Genomic DNA, 24,125 nt, shown 5'->3' with positions numbered 1-24,125 from the left:
CGCATGCGCCGGGCCGCGCCGCCGTCCAATCAGCGCTGGGGTGGCGCGGGGGCTGCCGGGAAAGACCGGGAGACCTCTGTGGACTACAGCTCCCAGCATGCCCTTTGAACGCGTGTGCGGCCCGGGAACTACAACTCCCAGCATGCCCCGCGCCACTGCCCAGCTGCGGCCTGCCCCGTCGGTAGCAGCCTCGGGGAACTCCGCCGAAGGCACCGGAGAGCCCTCCCGCCACCCCTGAGGGAACGCGGAGCCACGGTGGAGGCTCCTGCCCCCACCCGAGAGGGAACGCCGGCCCAGCCGCCCCCCCTTCACCCACCCCGGGGAAGGGCGGCCCCGCAAAGGCCCAGAGACCGGAGCCAGACCCACGGCACAGATGTCGTTTATTCGTTTCACAAGAAAGGTCTCGTCCCGGCAGAGCTGCACCAGGCCTCGCTTCTCACCGCCCCCCGGCCCCCTCTCCCGACGTGGTTTTGTTCTCCAGAGCCCCGTGCGTTTGCTTGCGTTGAGTGAAATCTCAGCTAAGTGAGCTCCGCTGCCAGCTCTGCGTTAAGACAGCTCTATGGTCGCTTATACAGTACGTGAGTAAACAGAGGAAAAGCAGCAGACAACCAGTGAGTGAGTTAGGGCCGTCATTTCCAGGTGTGCCTGCCTCACAGTGCTCTATTTACATAAATTACAGAAATTTCATATATATTTTTCTCTGAAGCCCAATTAGACAAATATCTACCTATATATAATATAAAAAATACAGAGATTTGATTTTTTTTTTTTTTTAAGTAAAATGTACATGATCCAGCTGTGAGCAGGAGGTAAACCTGAAAACTCAGGCCTGTTGCTACTGAAGTTAACAGCGCACACAACACTGCTGCCAAGTGTAGCTCTGTCCTCTTCCTCCAACCCATACAGTGATCCACCCCAACCCAAGCCAGAAAAAAACCCAGAACTCCAAACATGTTCTCATGGAAAAAAAAAATATAATATTTCAAGTAAAGATGAAGATGGGTTTTCACCATTTCAACAGTTCTGTGACCTCAGTCAGTAGCAATGCAAACAAAGCCTGTGCAATGGCAGCTGTGCTTCCTCTTCCAAACACCACCCAAGCATCCCGCCCTCTTCAGAGTTACCATCTTTGGGGTCTTGTTGCCTTTTTTTTTTTCTCCTTGTAAATACCACTAGCAGTTCTTCAAAAAAAGCCAACAACAACAAAAAAAAATCTAGACAAAGGGAAAAAGCCTTCCCCCCAGGGAAAAAAAAAAAAAAAAAAAAAAAAAAATCAAAAATCTTCCCAGGAGTGGGAGAACTTCCCATTTCTCTGTCCATTTACAGTATACTTCAGGGGAACGTGGCCCAGGTTCAACAGGACTGTCCACTGAAGGAGGGTCGCAGAAAGGCCAGGGCTAAATTTTGCTCTTGGCAAATTAGAGTCTTTAATAAAGAGTAACATGTGCAAAAAAATTAAATAGATCAACCCAGGTTTCCAGAATTATTGTTGTCAGAATGCTTACTTTCTATTTGTGTTCTTACCCAACCCAATGCTGAAATCTCAATTAAGTACCCGAGGTAAGAAGTGACAGTTGGGAGAGATCACCACAAAGGAAAAAACAAAACAAAACCAAGAGGTGCAATCTGTTACCTCAGTGTCCTTCCTCCACCCAGATGCCTGCTTTAAAGACATGTATGCAGCAGCAAAAAGGAAAAAAATGTGTAAGAACATCCCCTTCTCTCCGTGAGGACAAAGCACTGTTTCTACTTGTTTGACAGAAGAATTGTTTCCTAACAGGTGGAGTGGGTGTTTAGCCTTCCATTTGCGAGAAGGGGATGGGATGATCAGCTGCTCCCAGTTGCTTTCCGGCAAGTTTGTGGTGGTTACCCCCCCCAGGCACATTATAGCTGGAAACCTTCCATGGGGGCTTCAGGTTGCTGGAAGATGAATTGCTGCTGGTTCTCATCTACCTGGGGAGCTAGAGTGGAGTCATCCTCTACTCCAAAGTAGTGCTCAATCAGGTCAAAGGCCTTCTGGTAGATCTCTTGGTTCTCATGGCTCTGTAGGAACTCTATCTTATCCAAACCTTGGAGGAAAAAAAAGTGGAATGCAATGAAACAAGGAAATATTTACACTGTCCCACATCCATCCTCCACCCTTGCCCCTATTCACCACAAAAGCTTTGTCTGTGTTAGATTTGCGTTTTGTGAGCAGCACTGACAGCTAAAACTAACTCTTCCAGAGCTGCTTGTGGATTTCATCTGCATCAGGCATTAACGCCTTTTCAATAGTAGCTTTGCTGACACAGCTAAAGCAGATGTGCTCCCAGCTCTCTGCTGGAGACTAAACCAGATTTCAGTGAAATTAAAACAACCGGCTGTGAACAGTTTGGTCCTTGCATGGGGTAGGGAGGGGAAGGAAGCAGAGCCCGTCCCAGTAGCCTCCAGCAGAAAAGCAGCAATAGCTTTAGCTGTCCTAATTAAATCCACTGCTGAACAGAAAGCATCCAAGCACAATATACTCTCAAGAATTTCAAGAATTATTCTTACTGGGAGAATCAGGACACACAATGTAACAGTTAGTGAGAGGGCAAATCAGACACTGGCAGTATACAGGGAGTTTCAGACCAAAATAGGAACCGTTCCTCAAAGCATTAAGAGCAGGACAAATAACCCCACCAAATTAAGTCACTCCAGGGAAAAGCTCAGTCTCTCTGGATTTCCATTATACATCTACAGCGTACAATAGGGTACAGTTAGAGCAATCTCAGACCCAGAAGTGTCACTTTTTACTGAGCTCATCTTATTTCCGATTAATGCTCCCAGTTGGTGAGAGCCACAATTATCAGCTTGGCCTCCAGATCTAGGAAGCTTGCATCAGAACTATGAGAGTTTTTACTTCCAAGTATTTTGTTCTATGCCCCATTGTAAGAGTCTAAAAAGACAGACTATTGGAACAAATATTGGCTAGTTTGGAATATACTAAATCCCTTAACGCAGCAGAAAAGCAACGAACAAAACCAGCGGACACCTTTCAATACATCCTACGGCATTAGAGTCAATAGCACCAAGGTCCCCAGCCACAACCTACCATAGGCCTCCTCAATCAGGCTACAGTATGGGTTGATGCCTGTCCCATTCTGGTTGGCTTCCTGCTCTCCAAGCCTCAGTATGTTCTCCAGGCCGTTCAACGCCACCTGAACAATCTTGGAGTCCATGACAGTCAGCAGGTCACAAAGAGGCTTGATACAACCCAAGTTTACCAAGTATCTGAAGAGAGAGCACCAACAACATTCACTTTTTCAGGATCTAGCAAGTATCACCTTTGCTCAGTTAGAAAGAGCAAGGGAAATGACTCAAACTAAAATACAAGAGGTTACCTTAAAATATATTTTTTACTCTTCTGCAAGGTTAATTTTTATCCACTTATTTGCATTTGTATACACCCCCCCTTTTGAGAAACCTGCTAACTTTTTGAAATCCAGGTGCTACTCAAATTAAGTCCACACTGGAGTTTAATCTCTCATCAAGTTTGGACATTTAGCCTCATCTAAGCTATCTAAAGGGGAAGGGGGGGGGGAGAAGTAGAGTGGACTCGCTTATCCTCATTCAGAAGGCAGCTACAATTTACAGAGCAGTATACGATCCAGCTACAGCTCTGCCTATGTCTCAGGTACTCTCTCAGAGGTTCTCCAAATTACTCCCTTGCTACTTGTCTTGCAATTCCCATAAAGACAAAGCTACCATGCACGCAGACAGAGTTCCCCTAAGAGGAGCCACAGGAGTACCTGATCTGTTCGGGAGTTCCTCCTGACGTTGCATTTGTAATAGCCCACGCTGCCTCTTTCCTCGTGCGGAATTCTGCTTTCTGCAAGATTTCTATCAGTACCGGGAAAATGTTTGCATCTATGACTGCCTGGGGAGAGAGAGTAACAAGAAGCATTTGAATTGGCAACATGGTTTCTAAAACGCTATTAAGCACCTGAAAGAAACCTTTACCTCCATTTTCCAATGCAAAAAGAACTTTTTAAGCTATATCCTTCAGTGATTCCTCCATTTTATTCCTCAGCCAAATCCTATTAACACGAGAGATTCGATTCCATAACTAGCACAGCAGACAATCCCTATTATTGCATCAATACTGTAGGAGTGCTTTCATCACTTATCTGCCTTTGTATGCAGGTCACAAAAAGGGTAATTAAAACTCAACAAGCTCCAGCTTTTCCAAGGGGTGTCTCTAATTGAGCATGGAGAAATAGGGGCTGCATCTCCTCTTACTCCAATGATCCAACCTGTGGAACTCATTTCAGCCCAGTCTTTGTTGGAACAATTAACAAGCTCTTTTTAACTCGTTTGGCAGATTGCTGGGAGCAGCAAATTTGCAAATTACTGCAGAATAAGAGATGTGAACTAAAGCAGCCTCTAAGTGTCAGGTAAGAAAAAAAAGTTGCAAATCTTTAACACTGAGTTTGGAATCTAAGATTGTTACAGGCAAGGTGGAGAAGACTGTACCTGTATTTGTGCTCTGTTTCCTGCTGTGATGTTAGATATAGTCCAGCAGGCTTCTTTCCTGATGGACTCCTTGGGACTACTTAACAAATGAAGGAGACAAGGCAAAGCTGAGCAGTTCAGAATCACCTTTTGAGAAAGAAAGCAAAGTGAGATCACCAGTATCAGGTACAGAACTAAATACTCTCACTTTTCACAAAGTGAATATGCTATATAGGCCCTGCATTTTCCTGCAAGACAGTCATTTCTTCTCACCTGGGTCTGGATGTCATCCCCTGTCACGATGTTGCCAACTGCTCGCAAAGCTGGGGAGGCCACCTTGTAGTCATTGTGCCTGCAGGAGAAATGGTGCAAGGACAAAACCAAATCAATCAGGTCACAGGCACCTGGATATTCAGAAGATTCTTTTCCCAGTATCTCATCTGCATTACTTAGAATTTCATCCCCTGGCATACAGAAACATACAATACATTAACCATACTGCCACTGGATAATCAGAGACTGAAGACAAACTTGCAATACAGACATGTTTTTCATCCTTAATATCCTAACTCCATCTTCAGCTTAATTACAGATCTCACCTTTTACATCACCTTCCTGAACAAAGATGTTGTTAACCCAATGAGAACATCCAGAATTTTTCAGGGTAATTTTTGAAGCAAGTATCTCGCAGTTCTACCAATTCTGAAGATGTTAAAGAGGCCCATTCAAACTACAAACAGCACATGTTTTTGTCCAAGTTTCCATATAGATATCAGAGAAACAAAGCCAAGCTGACTTGCTAGACACTGTTCTTGCCATCTTTGATTTGCCTAGTAACTGGGCTTCTACAAGCATATTTGAAGTTTGAGAGCACAAGACACTGCAGTCCTCTTTTCACAGACTAGAAGTGTCAGTCCAATCTCTAACAAGTGCTTCCTAGCATACAGTATTAACTAGCATTCCAGCACTAGAAAATACTCAGCTTCTCTCAGAAATAAAATCCAGCAAACTACAGCTCTCAACCTGCTTCAAACCCTCCTCCACAACAGCTAAGGTACCCATCACCCAATGCTGTGCCCATGAGAGGTGGAAGGAGTGCTCTGATTGGTTTTGATACCAACTCGTGCTCAGTCACATGCTTCCCAGTCTCACTGGGCTGAAGCAGCGAGACAAGATACTTACATTAACAGTTCCACCAGTCGCCGACACACTCCCGAGTCAATAACTGCTTGAATTTTCTCATTGGGGCCATCTGATAAGTAGGAAAGAGCCCAGCATGCATCTGCCAGCAAGTCAGAGTCACTGTTGAATAATAATCGGGACAACACTGGCAGGCAGGGAGATACCTGCAACAACAGCCACCACCCCAGAAGGTTAGTCACATTCTGTCAAGGACCACCACATTTGCATGCAAACACCATGTGGCTATGCCAACTGGCAAGATAACAAGTCTTGAAGTGTCCACAGTTTCCTTCCTCAAAGTCAGCAGCTTCCTTGTTGGTTCATGTACCTCATAATCACAGTGTCTAAAAGTTATCTCAACAGCTTTATTGCTAAACTAAAATTACATCCCTTCCTCTTGGACCAAGTCTAGACTCCTGAGACAAGCGCTACTGTGCGTACTACATTTCTTATGTAAGAGCACTGCTCCATTTCCTACCCTTAATAACCCTAAATAGCTCAGCATTCAGAGCAGCAACCATCAACAGTTACAGCTCTGAGTGCTTCAATCATTTATAAGTGGTTTCACATTCACACTCAATTCAGATTTCAACCCTCACCACAGGCTTCCCAGTTCTGACACATGAGCTTTCATTTAAAAAAGTGAAACATATTGATCTTAAAACATTTCTGTTCTACCAAAGAAGGATGAGACACCCGGAAGGCCAGTAGAACCTTCTGTTGGTGCCAGCAGCACACCAGGAAAGGGAAAGAGGAAAGCTACCACAACTCCCATGTAACTACAGGAGTCCTGTTTGGTAGCATTTAGAGATCTCAGAATCAAGTTTAGTCACAATTTGAGTGAAGTCTCCAACTTCCAGAGTTCATAACAGGGCTGAGAGAAGCCCAGAGTGTATGCTACCTTCCAGGGAAGCCTGGGCTTGCCCCCTTAGTTGAAGGGTCAAGCAGATGGGCTGCCAGTACAGCCGGGCAGAAAGGTTGGCAAAAAAATTAAACAGGCACTCAAACATCTGCTGAACAGTAAGATCAACCTCAGCAGGAAGAACCTCACCCTGTTCCCTCCCAGAATGACTTACAGAAGTCCAACAGCCAAAAATAATTCAAACATCTTAACTGGGTGTCTCCCCATCACCTGTCTGCCAACAAGACATTTATTCCTCACCTTATCAAATTCAGGTGGTGGACTCTTTCCTCTGCACAAGTTTGACAAGGCCCAGACAGCATTTCGTGTCATTGTCAACCTGGTGGACTTCGTAAGGAGCCTAAAAGAGAAAATTACCATGAATTATAATCCTTGATGTGGAAGCCAGCAAGGGAATCAAAAGAAGGAAAACTAGTATGATTTCAAGGAAGTTAAACCACTATTCCACTTGCTGCAGCTCAAGCCATGCTGCTTGTCACTTGAGCCTCTCAATAAGTAAGAGGAGAAGTGACATGCAACTACTTCTTAGGATAAATAGCTATTATTCTTAAAAATGTCAAGTGACAGGGGTGAGGAAGGCAAGTTCCACATTAGGCAAGTTGCAGAAGGAAGGGTAAGTTATTCGAACGCAGTTCCAAGTTCAAATTCAGCCCAGGCAGACACTCACACCCCTATCTGAGGTCAGACGATCCTCACTAGAGACCAACCGACACAACTTAGAGTTGTCTCTCAACTCTAACAAAGACAGTGAGTCCTAAGGACTTCAGTCAGCAATCACTGCTGACAGGTGACTGACAGAGCTAGCAGTACAACAATCCAAGTCACTTGTGACAAAGCATCAGGTTGCCAAGGACAGGATAAAGTAGAGATTAATTCCTTCCAGAGCAGTGAACAGTCCTTGAGAGCGCACTCCTGACAGACAACTTCTGACTATGGTGGGTGTGCACCACACTGAGGAACTGCAGGGCAAGGTGGTGTGCAGAAACCTGCTCCCTTTCCTCAGTCCTAGAGGAGCCCACTCAGAGAAGCACCTGAAATCCATAGCACAAGCACAAAGAGCAGGCACCTGGAGAGACACACAGTGAAACAGCAAGCCCTGTGACTTCAGAAAGGCAAGCACACTGCAACAGCACCCGCTTCAGATTCAGAGCAGTGTAAAGGTTTGTGAGAAGGCATGTTATCTACCAAGTCCCACTCTATTTGTCAGATACTTGTCTTAACTGCCAGTTTATCTGGTACCAATGGTTTGATTCCCAGTGAACTTCATGGCACATTGGTAGGGAATCTATTCACCCAGCTCAAATATTGCTCTGCTGTAGTACAATGGGACTTCAAGAACTGTATTGGCAAGTATTCATGGCTACTCACATTAATAAGGGAGGAAGAATAGCGCAGTTAAGGACATAATCTCTACACACAGAGCTGTCTCCAGCAATGTTCCCCAATGCCCAGACAGCCTGAAAGGAAACAGCAACAGTTTTAGCATTCACGCAGTTTCTGAACAGAGGAAGAAAAGGGTAGTGTGCTAAGAAAGCATTTTTCTGTAATTCCAGGCAAATAATACTTCAATTTGTGATCTGAAGCCAGTTTTTAGACACTGGTCACTCATTTTAAATATGGCATTTTTATTGTGTGCAATCTACTGTGGTTCTCTCCCTAACCCCAAAGAAAGAAGTGAACCTTACCTGTTCTTGAACATCCTCAAAGTCAGAGTTTAACAGCTCTATAAATATAGGAACTGCCCCAGCCTCAATTACTATTTTTGTTTGTTGGGAAGTTCCTGATGCAATATTCGTCAGTGCCCACGCTGCTTCAAACTGAAACAAGCAAATAAATGACAAAAGTATGAATAAAATTACCTTGATGTAGCAAAGTATTTGCCAAAAGAATTATCACCAAAATCTAATAAGTTCTACTAAAAAGTTTGTGAGAGAGAGAAAGCATACTACAACAGAACACCAATACTCAAAGGAAATGATTTTATTTTCTTGAGCGATAAAATGCCACATCTCCTAAATGCCTTCTCAGAGGCTACAGCTTCTCAAATGATCAGCAAGCGAAGATATCAGTGACATCACATCATTTCACCTATACAACAATTTTCCAGCAAGAAAAGTGAAGACACATAGTGCATAAATACACTTGGAGTAGAAACTTTCCTACATCTAGTGCAGAGTAGCCAGTTCTAGCCCACCCTCTCGTCTGGCTAACACCACAAAGATGCCTTGAGTTCAAGTGGAGCTGAGCAGCAAGTTCCCTGCTTTCACCACTCATTCTTTGGTTTAAAAACAGATTTCCACTCAGTTCTTCTTGAAAGTAAACCCCTATGATACACGGCCTTGGGCCAGAGGGCAGAAAGAAAGATGAAGGCAGTCATCAACTCTGATCCAATTCCATGTATGGAAGTATCTTTAACCCCTGCGAAGTAACTATAGTTATTACCAAGCTGGAAGGAATCTCAAGAAGCCATCTAGTCCATGCCTCTGCCCCACCGCAGGATCAGCACTACCTAACCCATTTCTAACACACTCTTAGCCTGTACTTAAAAGCCTCCAATAATGGAGGTTTTTCCTCATACAATTTCTTCCTACACATTTATTCTATGGCTCCACTAGCTTCCAGCAGAAATATCAGACACAGGAAGGCCAAATTCTCTGATGCTGCAGCTCAACTGTGTTATTTTTGCCAGTATTCTTCCAAGAATGTGATTTAGAGCAATTTATAGTTTCCTTTTTTTCACCTAAGCATTACAGGCTACCTTTGTCTTCTCCTATACATCATATAACCTGCATCTTCTTGGTTCAAGACATCACTTTTTCCCCGATAGCACCTGTGGGTTCACATTGCTGAGCTGTGAAGGTTAAATAGCTACATGCCGTGAAGAATTCACAACACAATCTCCTTTACCTGTAGCGTGCAATTTTCACTTCTTTTCAGGAATTCAACAAATCTGTCCACCACTCCCTGAGTGTTTATCACTTCATCTATTGGAGGATTTGGCTCTGAAATAGCAAGACAGTGTCAAAACAGTATATAGGTCTAATGCAGGAGAATAACAAGCATGAACTATTATTGCACTGAATGATTTCAAGCTGTACTGAACTTGGCAGAACAACTGTCCAGAATCACTTTCTATACAATTCATACAACTGTAAATCATTAGCAACACACTAGATTATCAAGTTTCTGGATTATAACTTTCTTTGCCCAAGCTCAAAGCTGCTAAGCTTCTGTACAGCAATAATCATACACAAACGCTTGCAAAAGAAAGGCTACATCAGATCCTATGGCAGGGATAAAACAAATTATTTTTACCTTTGGAGAGTAGCTTCCTGAATTTCTGAGTGGTTGCTAACTGTAGATCAGGGTCATCTGAGAAAAGCATCTCTACCATCTCTCTTGTGATCACACCCTCCTGCAAAGAAGACAGAACAATGGTTCCATTTCACACTAAGATTTAGGGCATCACAGCCTAACAAAATTTTGTGCTTAGCTAGTAATCCAAAGATTCACAATTTGAGATTACAGCGCACTATTTACTTCCTGGTAGACTTTTCCAGTTCACTGTAGTAACATTCTCAAAAGTGAGAAAACAAAAGCCATCGAGGTTTCTCAGTTCTATATAGTCCTCAGTATTAAATTTATCTGCAGGCACAACTGCAACAAGAAAAGGCACCTTACCCCACACGTTGTGGAGCTAACATAGGAATCCACAAGGAGACTATCAAACATGGAGGCATCTTCATTGATCAACTCCACATTTCTTCTTTTAAAGAGCTAGCAGGGAACAAAACACAGGAGTCATTATTAGAAAGCACTGACGAACAGTCTTCATAACTAGACATTCTTGTTCCTCAAACAAGATACCATCAGCTAGACTAAACGCAACCTGAATAGAAAAGTAGTCATTAATAACAGCTCTGCACTCTGAAGACTAGTTTGGCATACAAACCCCAATAATAAAGCATGCTAAGTCTTGTCCTCAGATATGCAAATGCCCGAGTCACTGAGACACTGGTACAGGCAAGTGCAGAATTTGACCTAACAAGATGGGGAAACTGGGGAGAAGGCAGCTTGTAGATGACGCACTCATAGAGCAAACATTTAGTCTGAGCCACATACATCACCTGGGAATCACCTCTTCCTTTCATAGACCTCCAAGCCAAAAAAAACCAGCTCAGAGTTAAGAAATAACTTTCACTTGTTCTTCCTGCTTCTTGAGGAAATAAACCCATTCACTAATCAATAAAAAAATAAAAACCCCTTAAAAACAAGGATCTGTGAACAAAAAACCTCTTGTTCCCCAAGGGCAAAGCGTTTGGAGAGCTCTTGATGTGAGCTACACTCTGTACTAAGTACAAAGAAAAAGAGAAAACCAAGATCTCAGAACAGGAAAAATAAGAGGACTGCCAACAAACCTTAATGCACAGATCCTTGAAGATTCCAGTTTGGCAGCAGCACAATCCTGGCTGTGTTAAAGCTGTACACAAGCTAGTCAAGATGACAGTTACCTGTTGCTCTCGCTTCTGTTTGCGCAGCTGAATTCCTTCCTCTTCTCTTCTCCGACGCATTTCCTCGGGATTTAGGGCTTTGTTCTTGTAACTCTTCATTCGATAGTTATCCTTCGCAGGACTCGCCATGGTTTCTGTGAAGAGGAAAAAAATACCTGCCTCAGATTTCTTGTCACTCATTTACCTACATGTCCTTTCTGACAAGGAAGTCTGTGCACATAGAATACCCAGATTAAACAGGCTTATTTGCAAGAGCTGGTTTCAAACACTAAAGTAGAGTAGATTTACTGTTCTGAAAGCAACCTGGACCCAACTCACAGTTTTGAGCACACTACCCAGATGAAAGGCTTCTACTCAAACAGCTTCACTGTCCTCAGGAGGAGCATAGCTAAACTCTACTTTGGTTTTCAGCAGAAATTATGTCTTGTATCATCTGTCGCGGCATAAGTCACACTTTGACATTGCCCCCCACCACACTGGGAGGTTCACTATGTATGCATGGCAAAAATCCAACAGAACTCACAAACTGAAGCCTTGATTTTATGACAATACAAAACCTTGCAAAATGCAGAGCTGTACATAATGTGTAGGCCATGTTGGTCCCACCAGGTTACTGCAAATGTTCAGTACCTGACCTACTTATTTTGCTGCTTCATATCTGACTAATGCAGTACTTCAAACTTGATTACTTGTGTATTTGCCTCCTAGTCAGGGAAGTGACACTCCACTATTTGGCACAGTTAAAGGCGACCAGGGCCAAGCAGTAACCTGAGTACAGAAGGATACCAATTCCTCAGCTGCATCCAGCTGTAATTCACTGCTTTGACCATGTCGACTCCTTTTTGTATCTTCCCAAACTCTCCCTTTCTCCCATTTATGATACAGATTATTTGCTTAACAACTGTGCCTTTCTCAGGACGGGAAGAAAGCAATCATACTATGCAGCATCAGAGCACCATTTAACCCCAAGACCAACTTACTCTTTTCCAGAAGTTTGCTGGACACCAGTATCTTTGTTTTCTTCCAACTGCTAAGGGCAGGTGGAAGAAGCGTCCTGTGAAAGTTTGCAGCACTATCTCCTTACCCCTCCTCTTCCAAGCTTTAAAGCACTCCTCAGCCACATTGCTTACAGAAAGTTTCAGTCCTACTTATCAATTGCCTCCAGCCAGTCTGGAGCCCTTCCAAGAGCAGCTGGAGAAGTTTCAGACCTTATTGCCCTCCTACTAGGAAAGCCCACAGCCAAGCCAAGAGAAGACATATACAACATACAAATATCCAACATTGCATTGCTATGGAAAGAGAAAACAACTGGAATAATTCATATTTCAACGGGAAAGGAAACAAAATACTTTCAGTTCTATGATTTCCCCAAAATAGCTAAAAAGACACCAAGCATTGTGAAAAGGTCAGACTCCTTTTAGAGCATCTGCTTTCTAAGAGAGCATTCTCTTCCCTAGCCGAAACACCAAGAGGACAATATTCTGAAAAGCAATAGATAAAGAAAAAAAAAAACACCAAACCCCAAGCTCCTCCAGTCATTTACACTAATAGAGACCCATGTCACTGGCAAACAAGCCCTGACCCCATGCTGCCTGCAGGTGTGAAACAGTTTTGAAGCTCAACAATCAACAGCTGCACCCAGAGACACCACCAGGCTTGAAGAGGTGCAGCATGATGGGTTACAAGTTTATTTGCACTTCTGAAGCTAAAAAGAATCCACCAACCACAACTCATCATCAGTAAAAGCAGTATTCCAGTGCCAGGTTAGAAAGCCTTTTTCAATAACTTGTTTAGGGTACAGTAAGTGGCCAGAAGTTATAAGGAAAAGGTTGTGCTGAGCACCACTAAGGAGAAGGCATACCACCTCAAAACTGACTATAGGATTGAAGTAATCAAATTACAGTAGGTCTTGCAAGATCTTGAGCCTTACAGAAGTTTACCTTTAGTCCCTTTCCCAAGTACCCCATTTTATAAGGCATGTCCTCAATACAACAAAGGCAAAAATCCTACTTACGCCACACACGGCAGTTGGACTATACCTTGCTGACAGCCTCACAGTGAAGCCTGTATTAAACCATCAGGGTTTTATCTGAGTTTGTCTCAGGAGTCAGAGGTTCAGAGGAATAGCTGGCCTGTTTCTGAAGGTATTTGACTACACTTTCCTCATTCTAAAAGACCATTTACATGGCAAAGAAAAGCAGAGATTGAAGATCACAGGAACTATGAAACTGCTCTGACTTGCCCACCCCTCTTCCCAGCAGCAGTGTATGCCAAGAATGGAGGGAAGAATTTTATTATATTTTTTAACTGAAAAGCAGCTAATTCATTAGTTGGAAGACTTTTTTAAAAAATCTACAGGCTTTAGGGGTTTATATCAGATCAAGGTGGGTCATCTACCTATATATTTTAATTCAGAAAATGTATTTAACTACCACTATTATGTCAGTGTGTTCATATTACTACACCAACACTGATGGCTGATACAGCCACACAAGAGTAAGAGCTGCTAGCTTAATTCTGAAGATTACAACAGAATCCCTAAGACAGACAAATTTGTTACCTCCCTTTGGAAAGCAAAGTCTCCAATTAAAAGGTAGTTTTAAGAAAAGGAGGAGGAAAAAATGATTAAAATGACTTAACACTACACCCAGGATTACCAGCCAGTAAGTCATATAAATAACTAAGTGACACATGACAGTTCAGCTGCCTCCAAGCTTGCACAACCCCACTCAGCTGGGCACACCCTGGACCCTGCTCCAGGTGTCCACAAAACAGCCAGAGACACTCGGACATGCTCTGGAGTGTGCACTGAGACCTTGCAGCATCAAGAACACTGTTATGCTGCAAGGAAACCACAAAGAGACAACTAGCCCCCAAAGAGTGATTTTTTTCACATCAGCTGTGTAACAGCACATCACTGCACAACAGTTTGTGGCACTCGATCTTCTACTTTCACTCGCACACATTCATCTCTTCAGATTATTTCCATTGACATCATCTGTGTCAATACTTTAATGACATTAGAATGCTAATTGGTTACATTGCACTCCATTTCCATGGCAATGGATGAATGTAGGATTATGACTTCAGAGCGAGCTCAGCAGATGCTGTAGGCAGCACAGACTGCAGCAAGCCCAAACACATGAAACAAAAACAGACAGCGGCATGCCAGGCATGTACAAATACTTTACTTGTAGTGTTTCAGTAGAAAACATCTAGCTCATCCAGTGTATCTGCAAGTCAGGCTTCATCATTAACTATTAACTCAAATTCTGTCAGTGTGAATACCCTCAAAACAATCCCACTAAATCAAGAGTATTGGAGTAACCTGGACTGACAAGCTAGGGAAAGCAGTCATCCACTTGCAGGCGAGCGATGCACAGAAGATGCTCAAGCCACAGATTTTCACTTTGCATCTTAACATTGTTGCTCTGAGAAGTTTTGCTTTTACAGAAGAGCTCTCGACTGTACAGTGGCAATGGAGACTTAACTAAAGCAAGTTTCTTCAACTGCTCTGAAGTTTTAGCTACTGCATCTAGTCAGCCCCCTTAATCTCTACAAAACACTGTCCTACTAGGACAGCACCTTGCACTGCACCTCTCCTACGAAAGGTTTTTCTTCTCTAAGAACCAGCTAAGCCCTGCCTTAAATGAAGATAGTATTGGCTCACACCCTAGAATTACAAAATAGCTCTGATGTTGTTCCAGCCAGAACTCCAGGGCTCCAAGCTTACCTGCAGCACTCCAAGGAAGCTGGGCAATAAGGCTTTTTTCTTCTATACCACAGCAGCTCACCCGGAGCAATTTGTGCAGCCTACAGCTGTTCCGGGTACCCTTTTTTCCCCTGAGACCACACCAAACAGACTGCACAGCAGATAAACTGTTCTGGCATTGCCTGCAGCCTGCTCACCACTTATCTCTCCCCAGAAGCTGCCCTCCTGGCACGACAGGTACAGGTACCCATTCACGGCATGGGGAGAGGCTGCAGGCACCCAAGCACAGGTGCCTGGAGCAGTGCTGTGAGCCCATCTAAACCTGCTGAAAAAAGAGGATGTGAACATCTTCCAACTATCTCAGTACACAGCAATGCAAGAGGGATACGCAGGCATTTGGACAGAATGGCCAGACACCACAGTCCCAGGATGGTCCCTTCACAACAGGCATAAAACCCCATTTTCACCCCCAGAGCTGCTCAGGCAACAAGTTAAGCTCAACCCTGCCTGCCCAAGTACAGCACCACACCTCTGTGGGATCAGGACTGTTAGGCAAGGGCCAGAGCTTGCCCTGTTCTACTAGAATATCAGCACAGCAGGAATATGTTGTTAGAAAAGAAAGGAAAACAACAAGAATTAGGACTGAATTAGAATGAGGCACCTCCTCCCCCAGTGGAAACAGTAACATAGCTTTTCCAAAAACAGCTAAAGCCAGTCCAGCTACTTATGTTTCAGGCCCTTGCTTATACTTCATTCCTGCCATCCTAGCCTCCTGCTGCAAGACAGCCTAGTTTTCCAGGAACCCGGTTTCCTCCAACTTCAGCATCCCTTGGATTACACGGGAACAGTAAATTCTCTACCTTTTCCTTTTTCACTGGTCAATTAGAACTGACCACTGGAAGACACCTTGAAGTACCCATGTTCCCTCAGCAGTATATCGCCATTTCTGACCACTGGTTACAGAACACAGAGCTCAGTGTGCGTCACCCATACCTCAGCCTCTTCAGGCCAATCCACCTTCCCTAGGGCAGAAAAACTGCAGAGGTAAAAGCTCGTACTGTGTTAAAAAAGCAAGTCTGCAGAGCTTTCAACCTATCTCTTCCCAACACCTCTGCAGACCAAGCAGTTCCACAATTCTACAAGAGTTTTAACACTCTTTCCAAATGTGAAGAATACTGGAGAATCTGATGTTTACACCAAAACCTCAGAGTTCACTCAAGAAAACAGCAAACTTAGACTTGCAAGATTAACTCCATTTAAAATAGAATTCTGACGAGCTTGGACAAAATAATCACTTCTGCTCTAAGAATCCCCTGACGTCACGCAGTTCCCTAAGTCAGTACAGCCAGGTACCCCTCTGCATTGGTGAACTTTATTCACAGCAGCTCCACAGAAAAAAAGTGACAGTATTTGCATTTCAATAGTTCTCCCATTGGGCATCCAAGCTCTGCACCTCCAATCAGATCTGCCAAATATTAGCCCCAAGATGCCAAATCAGATATTAAATTCAGTGCTAACATGACACATGAAATAGATCTAAGGATTATCAGCCTGTATATATAAAGATCTATTTCTATATCCTGAACACATAACAGCAGGTAATCTTGGCTCTGCAGGACAAATTTTGAAATCCATTTGTACGTGTTTGATGACTTGCTTTAGTAAAGCACAGCTATGTAAAGCTTTTCTCAGGCACCCCAGAGACCAGGCAGATGTACGTCTCACCAAAAAGCAGAACACTTGCTAGTCCTGGCTCTGAGGGACTCCTCTGTCCTGAGGAAAACAGCAGCAATTGAAGACTTGGCTGAAAGGCTAAAAAGGAACATGCGTTAAGTGCCAGAAACATTAACTTTTATGTCTTAGCTACGCAAGTGGCTGTGCAGGGTGACACACTCGGGGAAGTCTGTAACTCCAGTTCGGTGACAGCCGATCAAGCCACTACCTGAGCAGCTACAAACAAGGACTCGTGTTGCTGTTTCAATCTCAGTTTAGATGCATCTCCATCATCCTGGGCCAGAAAGAGAGGCAAGGCCAATATCAGACAAGTAACACTGCTCACTATTAACCAGTTGCTTCAATGATCTGCTAAGGTCACTTCAGAGCACGAAGCAAGTAGCTGCCTTTCCAGGTCTGTATTTAACAGACTTGTAAGCCCAATACTGATACACCTTTCAGGACTGCAAAGCATCAATGAGTTAAAACATAATGAGTTATTTTTATAGCTTCTTTTAGAAGACTGACTGCCTACATCCTCAAAACTCACACTACAAAAAGATCACACAAAACCAGTCACCTACTCCATTATTCTTCCTTAGTCTCCCCAGAGAGAAAAACTGCCTAAGTGGGATTTTAAAGACACTATGAGATCACACCTCCTAGCATATAGCCCATCTTTGGCATAAACATTAAAAGAGTCCCCATGCCAACAATTTCCAGATGCTGACACCTTTGGAATGAAATCATTAATAAGTATTGGTCCATTAAAATCAAAGCAAAGCTTTATTAAGCTAATAATTCATACTGGGAATGACTTCAGGTGTTCTCCAAGCTGAGAATCCTCTTACAAAGACTAAAGGAGCAAAGTTAGGGATGAAGCTTAATGGAACAACACCTTTTCAATTCCTTGTGCAAAGGAAACGCTCTCAGGAGACGGAAGAAATTCAGCTTCTGCTGTAGGTTTTGTTGGCAATGGTTGGCTTCGCTGAAGAAAAAAAATCCTCCAGTTGTCATGTAAACTAAAGAATTACTAGTACACGTTGCCACGCTCATCCTTACATATTAAAGGATGAGAAGGTATTTACCACTTAAAAACAAGGAAAACCAGTGTGAAAGTTTGACTTTGAAGGCTCAGCAGAGCCCTCAAATCCTGTAAGCATCTGTATAAAAACCAACATAAAACTACAGCAGTTCAGTCAGAAAACTAATTCCAGGGTCACAACTGCCACACCAAGATTATAACAGCTTCTTAATGTTACTGTATCAGAAACCCAACCTTGCTTCTTTCCAGATGATGCTCTTCCCATTTCTCTGCATTACAAAAAAGCATTTGCTTCAAGCATTTTTTCAGCTGCTGATTAAAGCCTCCAAGCTGAGTCACTGCTGGGACTCACATGTCTAAATCAGGACTTGTGCTGCTGAGTCAGACCGAAGTGACAGAGCAGAGAAACAGTTACACTGACAGATCTGACAAAGCCTTTTTTAAGCCAAAACACCCTTTCACAAAGGTAATCCTCATAAGGTGTCTATTACTGTTCTGTTGCCGGGCATAAGACACATACCTAAGGCAAAGGCTGGCCAGCCAGGACAGCCAACAGCCACGTGTTTGGAGTGCAGAAGGGTGGCAGAATTAGGCAAGTGTAAATGAATACACTTGATGAACTCCATCAGCACTGATCTGCCAATTAGTGCTCACTGGGTACATTTCAAAGCTTCCTAGCTCTGAGAAAGCCCTACACCAGATGACCTCCAAAGGCACCTTCCAACCTAAGTTTTCACTGTGATAACGTAAACTTGGTCAGTTACAATTAACCACCACCCTAATATTGGACAAGTAGTAGCAAAACACACTCAGTGAACCATTAAGTTTCAGGTGACAAACCTCACTGACTATATTATTTAGTTTTCTCCTACTCCACAGAAAGTCTCTCCATTTCATATACTTACCTGAGAAGTCAGAGGAACCTCCCATCTCCTCCTGCCCCGCGGTCGCACAGGCTCTGAGCTAAGTACGTATTCCTACATCCCTGCACTGCTGCTGCAAGAAAGTCTACAGGAATGGTTAGCGCTCTTTGCTGCCCTTGGTCTCCTTGTATTTTCTCAGACTGACCGAGTTGCAGGGAGAGAGAGATAAACTACACCAAATTCACCTAAGTCACCACGCTGCTCTGCGGTGCCAAGGAGGTTCAGACACTGAAGAGGAAACACGGGACTCTTCTGCAACAGTCACCACAACAGTAAGCTTGGTAGATGTCCTTCTCTGCAGGATCCATGTTCAACAAAATGCCTGTGCTTTCAACACTATGCCCTCCAGGAACAGAAGGCAGCTGAAAAACTCATTTAGTAGTAACAGATATCAGAGCAGTTCAGGTCACAGAAAGAAAATGGACCTTACCTTTAGAAGAACAAGCTAGCAGTGCTAAATCAGAGGTTTAAGACTCTAGTCATCTCCCCTGACAGTGTTAAAAACTACATGTGATATTCAAGCTATCTCCCATTACAGTTACTGAAGCATTTCTTAAAAAAAAAAAAATAATCAAAGCATTTGTGATATTTTTGGATCTGGGGAGGAGGGGCCTGTAAGAGTATGCCAATCATCTTCTGAGATTGCACACACGAGTCAGTAGTGGGCACTGGACATTAGGCTGACCACATGTTATTGCCTCCTGATCCCGCATTTCTCCATAAGTCTGAACACTTGTAACTCAAACTCTTGTTATTTCTGCAGTCAGCTACCCAATGTAGCTCACAAGAACACACCGACAGCAAAACCCTGGAAACTTGATTCAGCATTTAGGTACAGTATGTCAGTTTTGAACATACTTTCTTATTGCTATCACATACTTATAACTGAAAAGAAAAACTCTGGTCACTTCTACATTTATCTTCTCATTGCCTCTTACCTTGTCAAACTATCAAAGCCACTGCTTTAAGTGAACAAAAAACATTCCATGCAAGAGACAACAAAACATTGTCAGGCATTTCTGAAGTGTTTCAAAATCTAAAATATCCCTCTTCATCTGGCCAAGTGTATCAGCATTAATCACTGGTTTCCTTGTAAACATAAAGAGTGTCACTTTATAATTAGCAGCGCTTACGTGAATTTTGTTCCTTCTATCTCCCATTTGTGAAGGGGGTCCTTAACTTTGAGAACAAAAGCAAATTCTTCTGAAACTCAGATACGTAATGCATTTTACAGCACTCTATAGAGGTGTCTTCAGCCAATTCTTAAGGGCTTAAGCACTCGCTTTACAACACAGCATAAAAGTTTTTCCTGATAGAAGCTACAGATTCAGACCTATTAATGTCTCTAGAGGATTCTCATCTAGAAAAAGTGTGTCCAGGACAACTTTGTTATTTCAGCCGATACCATAGAAAGAGAAGCCTAAGTAATCCATATTTCTTAAATATAAATTAAATGAAGTTGGTTATAATACATACATAAAAGTACTTTAATTACTTGTACATGCTGTATAAAAAGACAGCTCTGAACTGCTACCAGAAAGTAGCCAAGAACAGATTCTTATACTGAATGTATCCCTTTGATAGTTTTGCCATTAAAAAAAAAATAGAAAAATCCTTTCATTTGCTTAGAAGACAACTGAGGGAAAAGGAAACTAAACAGTTGCGCTTACAGGAGAAGAACAGCTACATGAAAAGTCCTGTCAAGTAAGCAGCAACTCAAGGCTTTTCCTCTACAGCCCTGGAATGACCCCAGCTGCTGTTAAACCCTGGAAAAGTGGCCAAGTTCTGTCATCCTGTCACTCGCACAGCTCTGTTTTGCATGTTTGCTCTGCACTGTTATGTTCTTACACAGGTTATTTGAGTGTTTACTACAAATAAGCATACGCAGAGCCAGTTCTTGTTCAGAGCTGTCTTAAACCCAGCCTGCCGCCATCCCCTGGCCGGGTGCTTCGCACACAGTACATGCTGTGCTAGTAAAACGCTTACCCATGCAGCTATTTGGCTGTCTGGTGCTGCAGCCACCATTGGCTCACTCCCTTCTGTTTTAGCTACCAAGAGCCAGTGATGTGATATCACTACTGGAATGTGCAACAGCTTCACTGATGGGGCTGGCTGGGGAGGGGGAAGGGAAAAGCAAAAATTCTCTTTGGGGAAAATTAAGAGTCCTGCAGCATGCTTGTCCTTCACTAGGGTCAGTTGAAGATCAGGATTCCTTTTAGGTTCTCCATGCCCTGATGTAAAGGGAACCCACCTATTCCTCAGTCCAGTTCTCAATACACTTTAATTTCAACTCTACCTCCTCCTGATCTTTTCACCCAAAAAATCTGAGGTTTGGGGAACTTTAAGTCCTCTTCAACCTGATTTACATATGCTGAGCCATTCAGATTTCCTTAAGAGTGGACTGATCAAGTACAACAGTCTGTCACTGAGGTCAGAGAGCCCTTTGTAACAGTTCTTAAAACAGGGATTAACTCTTTGACTAAGTCAACTCAAACTTGACCCACGAGTTATAGGTTAAAAACAACTAGAAATAGTCAGAGACAATTAGAGGGCTATAAAATTGCAACAAGCTCATCCTTCCCAACATGTGCTTTGCTCCAGAAACAAACAGCGCTGTCTGATTTGCTAAGCAAATTTGAGTTTATTTGGACCTCACTAACACAAGAGCTTAAAGCTGAAAGCCTGAAGGAATTAGTACTTTCACTACTGCAGTAACTATTTTAATGATTGAGCTCCCCTTTACAAAGTTCATGTTTGCTCTCCTGAACATAAGCAAACAAAGCAAAATAGCCAAATAACTAGTTAAATTCATCAGCCACAAAAGTTTTATTAAGAATCAAACATTACATACTGCTCCACAGGTTAAATAGCACTATAAAGGCATTTAGACATGTCATTTGCATAGCAAACGAAGAACGCACTGATAAGCATTTCTGACAACACAAGACCAATATCACAACTGCTTACAAACCACAGCACCCTCAACCTGCACTATACAAGAAGGGGTAACAATGTTATGCTGCCATCATTTACTGCTACTAACCTAAAACAATGAAAAAGCAGACTTAGTTTATTTAAGAACTGAAGAAAAAGTTACATTAGGATAACTCAAATGAGGGAAATATTAAATTCTTGCTGTCAGAAAAATGCCTGCTTCAAACTCCAAGAAGAAACAGAGAGGCAGTGGTGGGGAAGGATGAGAAGTTCCTTTGCATGAACACCCTAAGCTCCAGGTAACACAGGCAGTTTCCAGACACTCACCAACAGGCCCGAGGACATTTTTCTACTCAAAGTTGCCAGTCAAGATTTTACATTTCAAGCTATAAATTAAGTTTTAGCTGTTCTGGACTGGGAGGTGCTGCAGCCATTGCCTACACAGACTTGTGCCCACTAACTTTTTCTGGAACATCACAGGAGGGGTCTGAACACAGAAGGAGAGCTTCTGACAAGATCATTTTGATCAAGCAGCATCCCATCCCAAAGGGCATTTTTAAGACTTCTGAAGGGAAGTCAGGTTAAAAGACAATATTGCAGGTAAGAACTGATAAGACCTTAATCCTCGCTTCCCAGAGGATACTTACCTTGCTTTGTAGAAAAGAATACACCTGCCACAGGCTTGGCTTTGCCATTCACCTCATCCATTCAAACCCTGTCTTACTACTTGAAGCCTCAAGAAAAAGACATCTCTCCTCCCTGAGCAGGGAGCTTCAACTTCAGGCTACATCAAAAGCGACAAAAAAAGTCTGCTGTTATTGAAGTACCTTTTGAAGGGCAATACTCAGTTATGATTTATTCGTAGCTAACAGAAAGACCTATCTGCTACTGCTCTGAACCTTTAAGTGTATTTAGTGGTACTGGTTATGAATATGTAAACAAGCCCCTCCACTACCCTTCTTTCCTGCACACTGTGGGGATGTATTTGCAGGATGTATTTGCTCATATTGTGCACGGTGACACGCTGCGCAGTGACAGCCACCCTAAGTTTATGTTGACACTGCTGCCGAAGTTTTATTTTGTAAGAGTTACAATAGCCAAGGCCCTGCCGTGTTATGACAACAGGGAACAGTTTAGTTTAGTAGGATCTCACTGGAGTTCAGTTCTAAACGCTTACAAACTTCAGAATTTAAACAAACCCGAGATCTGATAGTACACCACGGACACGCTGATGAACCTTCAATCGCAGCAGCTCCTTCCCACCCCCGCTGCCTCTCAGGGCTTTTTACTTTGGCGCCTGCGGCAGAAACGATCCCCAACCCCCCAAAAAAACCCAGAATATTAAAGCATTAAATACGCCGCGCTGCTCCCCTGAACCCCTCAGGGCAGCCCAGAGACCGACCAGCTGAGTGAGACACAAAGACGCCCCGCAACAAACACCCCTGGCTCCAGCAGCCCGGCTGCCCGGGCCCTGCCCCCGGCTGCCCGCCGCAGGGGCCCCCCAGCCGAGGGCCCCCCCCCAGCCCCGGCTCCCCGGCAGACAGCGCGGGCCCCGCCCGGGGAAGGCCCGGCCGTGCTGGCGGGCGGGATGACTCAGCGGCCCGGCCCGCAGCCCCCCTGCCCCGCCAGGCCGGCCCGCCGCCGCTGAGGGAAGGCGGCCGGAGCCCCGGTGAGGGGCGCGGGCGACGCCGGGACGGGCTGTCCCCGCTGCCCGGCCGGCGGGGGGGAACGGCTGCTGCTGCTCCTCCTCCCCTCCCCGCGGTCCCCCCCTCGCCCCCGCCCGCTGCCGGGGCGCCCCGGCCGGCGGGACGGCGCCCGCCCTCACCCATCGCGGCTCCTCAGGCGGCTGCTCCCGAGCTGCGGCGGCCACAATATGGCGGCCCCGGGGAGAGGGAGGGCGAGGGGAGAGGACGGCGGCCGAAGCGGGACAAACCTGCTGCGCGCGGCGGGAGCCCCGCCCCTTAAGGCGGCAGAGGCGGGGCGGGGCGGGGCCGCGCCTTCCCGCCGGGGCCGCGGCGCTCGGGCGCCCCCTAGCGGGCGGGGGCGGCGGGGCGGACCTGGTCTGGCCCTCGCGTCCCCTCACTCGTGTCCCATCCTCTCCTCGTGCCCCATCATTCATATCCCACCCCCTCGCGCCCTGTCCCCTCGTGTCCCATCACTTGTGCCCTGTCCCTCATGTCCCATCCCCTCATCACTTGTCCCCTCACGTCCCATCACTCGTGTCCTGGCCCTCGTGTCCTGTCTCTCGTGTCCCACCATTCCTGTCCCATCCCCTCATACCCTGACCCTCATGTCCAATTCCTCACATCCTGTCCCCTTGTGTCCCATCTCCTCATGACCCACCCCTCACACTCCGTCCCTCGCGTCCCCTCACTTGTGTCCTGTCACTCGTGTCCCCTCACTCGTGTCCTGTCCCTCATGTTCTGTCCCTCATGTCCCACCATTCATGTCCCATCCCCTCATACCCTGTCCTTTTGTGTCCCATCTCCTCAAGTCCCGTCCCTCACACTTTATTCCTTGTGTCCCATCCCCTTGTATCCCATCCGTCATGTCCCATCCCCTCATGCCCTGTCCCCTCGTGTCCCATCTCCTCATGTCCCACCCCTCACACTCCATCCCTTGTGTCCCCTCACTCGTGTCCCGTCACTCGTGTCCCATCCCCTTGTGTCCCATCATCCATGCCCCATCCCTTCACGCCCTGTCCCCTCAT

General features: G+C 44.7%; 1 protein-coding gene across 3 annotated transcripts; it reads right to left on the bottom strand.

The window, feature by feature from the left end:
* Positions 1–1,402: 1,402 nt before the first annotated feature.
* On the bottom strand, positions 1,403–22,175 carry KPNA6 (karyopherin subunit alpha 6). 3 transcript variants are annotated; one of them, XM_082494314.1, is made up of 14 exons: positions 22,063–22,175; positions 11,089–11,222; positions 10,259–10,354; positions 9,893–9,992; positions 9,485–9,579; positions 8,263–8,394; positions 7,946–8,034; positions 6,818–6,917; positions 5,656–5,819; positions 4,747–4,825; positions 4,495–4,620; positions 3,771–3,898; positions 3,074–3,252; positions 1,403–2,069 (listed from the first exon to the last, which is right to left on the bottom strand). In XM_082494314.1, the coding sequence occupies exons 1-14, from the start codon at positions 22,121–22,123 to the stop codon at positions 1,885–1,887; spliced, it is 1,668 nt and encodes a 555-aa protein (XP_082350440.1). In that variant the 5' UTR covers positions 22,124–22,175; the 3' UTR covers positions 1,403–1,884. The 3 variants fall into 3 exon arrangements, with proteins under 3 accessions (XP_082350440.1, XP_082350441.1, XP_082350442.1); XM_082494315.1 differs by lacking the exon at positions 22,063–22,175 and adding an exon at positions 14,822–14,855; XM_082494316.1 differs by lacking the exon at positions 22,063–22,175 and adding an exon at positions 12,069–12,104.
* Positions 22,176–24,125: the final 1,950 nt, after the last annotated feature.

This window comes from Vanellus vanellus (genome assembly GCF_965231255.1).
Source record: "Vanellus vanellus genome assembly, chromosome: 22".
NCBI classification, from domain to species: Eukaryota; Metazoa; Chordata; class Aves; order Charadriiformes; family Charadriidae; genus Vanellus; species Vanellus vanellus.
This window is presented reverse-complemented; position numbering and strand designations above follow the sequence as displayed.